The sequence below is a fragment of the Arachis ipaensis genome, chromosome B10, assembly GCF_000816755.2.
Source record: "Arachis ipaensis cultivar K30076 chromosome B10, Araip1.1, whole genome shotgun sequence".
NCBI classification, from domain to species: Eukaryota; Viridiplantae; Streptophyta; class Magnoliopsida; order Fabales; family Fabaceae; genus Arachis; species Arachis ipaensis.
Genome location: NC_029794.2, coordinates 135,043,391 through 135,047,963, shown reverse-complemented (window position 1 = coordinate 135,047,963; position 4,573 = coordinate 135,043,391). Strand labels below are relative to the sequence as shown.

At 28.5% G+C, this 4,573-nt stretch overlaps 1 protein-coding gene across 1 annotated transcript in view; it reads left to right on the top strand.

The window, feature by feature from the left end:
- LOC107621207 (annexin D5-like) overlaps positions 262-4,573 on the top strand; it is a 6,752-nt gene continuing 2,440 nt past the window's right edge. The window contains exons 1-4 of the mRNA XM_016323242.2: positions 262-502; positions 1,949-2,094; positions 2,782-3,003; positions 4,344-4,559. Of these exons, the coding sequence (XP_016178728.1) occupies positions 427-502; positions 1,949-2,094; positions 2,782-3,003; positions 4,344-4,559 (660 nt within the window). The 5' untranslated portion in view covers positions 262-426. The remainder of the gene's footprint in view (positions 503-1,948; positions 2,095-2,781; positions 3,004-4,343; positions 4,560-4,573) is intronic.

The following is a 4,573-nucleotide window of genomic DNA, read 5'->3' as shown; positions in this document are numbered from 1 at the left end:
TTTTTACTATTTATCATATTAAAAACATTTTTTTACATTTTTTTTGTATATATAGTAATTAAATTTAAAGGATATATAAATATTTAAAATTAAAGTTGCATCTCACCACCATTGCTCTAGTTTACTATATATGGGTTTGTTGTGCTTAAATTTAGGTAATTCATACATTATATGCTAAATTATTTAAGGTGATATCTTACCACAATATTAGAAAACTAACAAATTGAGTTTACCCCCAAAAGGTTTTTTGCATGGGTTTATTGCGTTTCATTTTAGATCCTATGGCCATATAACAATACAATTAATCTTCCCAACAACAAGTTTTCTTTTCTTTTTTTTTTTTTTATTTGTGTAAGTAAATTATTAGAGTAGCTAATTTGTTTGTTTGCAAGAGACTCAAAATTCAGAAGAAATAAAGATTGAAAAATGTCAACTTTGACAACACCTCCAAATGGATGCTCGCCTCGTGATGATGCTGCCCAATTGCATAAGGCTTTAAAAGGTTATTAGTTATTTATTAATGCATTATATACATTTTTTATATGTTAATTTTGTTCTGCATTTTACACAATTGAGCCATATGCTTAAAATTATGAGCCACTGAGTGAAGATTGAAGAACATAAGATAATAAAATCATCCAACCTGGTTTGAATCGGTATTATTAGGGATTATTCATATTCGTCCCAAAATTTAGTCAATTATTGAAAATTTTGACGGAATATTACTACAACAAAAATAATTTTTAGTGACAATAGTACAGTAGTCACTGTATGTCTTATTTAACCTATATTTTTACAGTGATTATATATTTGTTATTAGTACTATATGTTATGATGACAATTATATACTTTTTACGACTATTAAAAAAATCTTTAGCAATAATTGTATAATTATCGCTAAAATGTTTAAACGACAAAACTTAAGACGGCTAATTAGGGCTGGCAATTCATACCCTACCTGCGGGTACCCAATCCGGTCCAACCCGTTCGGATAGGGTAGGCTACCCGACCCGCTGCGGGTAGGGTACGGTACAGTCCGGATATACTTGTGGGTATGGTAGGGTACGGGTTTAGGGTGTATCCTACCCTACCCTACTCGCACCTCATATATAACACATATTTTATAAAAACTAGGTATATAGTGAAGGAAGTGAGAGTTGAACCCACAACCTCCCTTATGTAATGACTTACAATAAATGAACAACTACTAAAATTAGTTAGTTAATTTAGTAATTTAGAGTATTAGTTTTTTATTTTTTATGTTATTAATATGTATAAAATTCGAAATGATTGAATTTTATATTTACTTTTAAAAAATTTGATATTTCTGCGGGTAGGGTAGGGTTTAGAATTTTAAGGTGCGGGTAGGGTTAGGGTTGAGAGATTCTAAACCCGCAGGTAGGGTAGGGTAGAGTTTTAATAAAATTTTCAACCCGCGGGTAGGGTTAGAGTAGGGTCCAAACCCTACCCTACCCTACCCATTGCCAGCCCTACGGCTAATGTCTAATTATCAATAAATATATTAGTAGGATATTTTTATTGTCGCTAAAAGTAAAACAAATTATCGTTAAAAGTAATTTTTCAAATAATGAACGTTGAGTCAGGTCAAATTGCCATCTTTAAGTCGGTCTAGTAGTTTGCTTATTAATCCACTTAAACAAGTGTCGAGAGTTTGAATCTTGCCATATGCATACAACAACCCATTAACTAATTACAAATTCTTAAATAGAACTTAAATTTGCGATAAATTAGTAATTGACCTACTAAACCGAGGAATACCATAAAAAGAAAAACTAGGAGTTGATTTATGATATACACTAAAGTCATTTACATTGATTATGTTTTAATGCCTGAATTAATATACTAATAAATCATTGATTATTTGTATATTGTTGCAGTTTTGGTAATAATAATAATTAATTAATTATGTATTTTTTGGTACATGCAGGACTTCGTTCCGATACAGCGAAAATTGTGAATATCCTTGCACATAGGGATTCAGAACAACGTGACCTTATTCAACAAGCATATGAAACTAGCTTTTCTGAACCACTTTACAAACGTATATCTACAGATCTTCACGGACATGTTAAAGTATACTTATAGTAAACCCTTTTTTTTTTCATCCTCTTTTTTTGGAATATTACTTAAATATTTAATTTTTAATTAAATATTTATAATTTTAAAATTTATAATTAAATTTTTTATTAGATAAAAATATTCAATTAGGTTCGTAATAATAATTACAGCCATAAAAATTGCTATGTGTATAATAAAATCATCATATATTAGTCAATATATAGATATATATTTAATTAACTCATTTTCAAGAAAATATACTAATTTGATGATTTATATATATACACTTAGCATGATTGCATTACTATTAAAAAAAATAAATTATGCTTAAAATATTCTATAACAAATCCAAACACAATTTAATAAGGACTTAACTGAAAACTTTTATCTAATAAGAATTTAGTTATAATTATAAATTTTTGGATACTAAAAATTTAGTTAAAAATTTGATGAAACTATAAGAATTTATTAGTATTTAAATTATGCTACGTACACATCAAAATCAACTATTAGTATAAAATACATGTTGAAATATAAATATATATTAAAAATAAATTAAATCACATATATATTTATATATAATTACATTGATAGCTGATTTTAATATACAAATAATATTTTTGTAATTGCATATATAGTTGCTAAGTATATAATTGAAAGTACATAGACATAAAATGATGTGTTTTGAATAATGGTTTTCAGCGAGCATTGAAACTTTGGTTGCATGATGCTCTAACTAGGGATGCAATCATAATAAGAAAAGCATTAACAAGTTCACCAGTTGTTGATTATCAAGCTGTAAATGAAATCATTTGTTCTCGAACCCCATCACAAATACGAAGATTCAAGGATGCTTATTTATCAACTTATCATTCTAATCTTGATGAAGATCTTGACAAACAACTAAGTGGAGATCACAAAAAGGTATATATATATATTCCATTTATTTATTTATTTTGCAAATAAAGATGTGTTCAATATTATTGCAACTTGGAGACATTAGAAGATTTTTCATTTTGACATGCTTGAATTTTCTTAGAGTTAATTGAAAACAAACAAGTAAGCACTCAAGCGGTTTTTGTTCATTTTTTCAGAAGAATCGCAACATTTTTATTAAAATAAAAAATATTTTATGCGAATATCTAATTATTTATTATATTATTTTTTAAATTAATTAAATTTTTAATAGATTTTAAGTCAAATTAGGCTTTACAACTAGGGCTGGCAATTCATATCCTATCCGCGGGTATCCAATCCGGTCCAATCCGTTCGGGTAGGGTAAGCTACTCGACCCGCTGCGGGTAGGGTACGATACGGTCCGGATATGCCTGCGGGTAGGGTAGGGTACGGGTTTAGGGTATACCCTACCCTACCCTACGTATATAATGAAGGAAGTGAGAGTTGAACTCACAACCTCCCTTATCTAATGACTTACAATAAATGAACAACCACTAAATTAGTTAGTAATTTAGTTTTTTATTTTTATGTTATTAATATGTATAATATTTGAAATGATTGAATTTTATATTTACTTTGAAAAAATTTGATATTTCTGCGAGTAGGGTTAGGATTGAGAGATTCTCAACCCGCGGATAGGGTAGGATAAAGTATAAATAAAATTTTCAACCCGCGGGTAGGATTAGGGTAGAGTCTAAACCTTACCCTACCCTACCCATTGCCAGCCCTATTTACAACAGGTCAAATTTAGTATTTAATAAATCAATTATATTATTGAAATATAAAATACACATTAAAAATGAGTTAAATATATGATAGCTGATTTTAATAACTGATTTTGATATATAAATAACATTTTTATTAATAAATAATTCATAACAAGTTTCAGGCCAATTAAAACTAATAACTCAATAAATTTTATTATAAGCCTTCAATTTTGTTCTTTTCAAAAATTGTGATTGTTTAAAGAAATGAATAAGAAAAAGATTGAATATTTACTAGCAACAACAATTTTGCAACCTTTATAATTGCACAAAAATTGTTAGTTCCTCCTAAAAATTTTCCAAAGTGATCAACAATTGTGATTGAACAATATAATCCTCATATATATCTAAGTAAAAATCCAGGTACAGTCAACTTTACGTAAAGTTAATAATTGAGAGTCGTTAGATAAAAATTTAGTCAAATCAGTCAAATCATTTAACGGCTGTCAATTGTCAACTTCACGAATTTTTACCTATGTTGAAAATGTAAGGTAAAATGTTATATTATGATATTAATAAGAGGCTACATACTTGTTGTAATAGTTGTTGGTGGCTTATATAACTATACAACGTTATGAAGGCCCAGAATTGGATGAAGCATTAGTACAACAAGATGCTCAACAACTATACAAATCAGCAGACAAGAAAATAGGAACTGATGAGAAGACACTCATTAGAATCTTCAGTGAAAGGAGCAGCACTCATTTGGCGGCTGTTAGCTCTGCTTACAAAGCTTCTTTTGGAACACCACTTGAAAAGGTATATATATATAT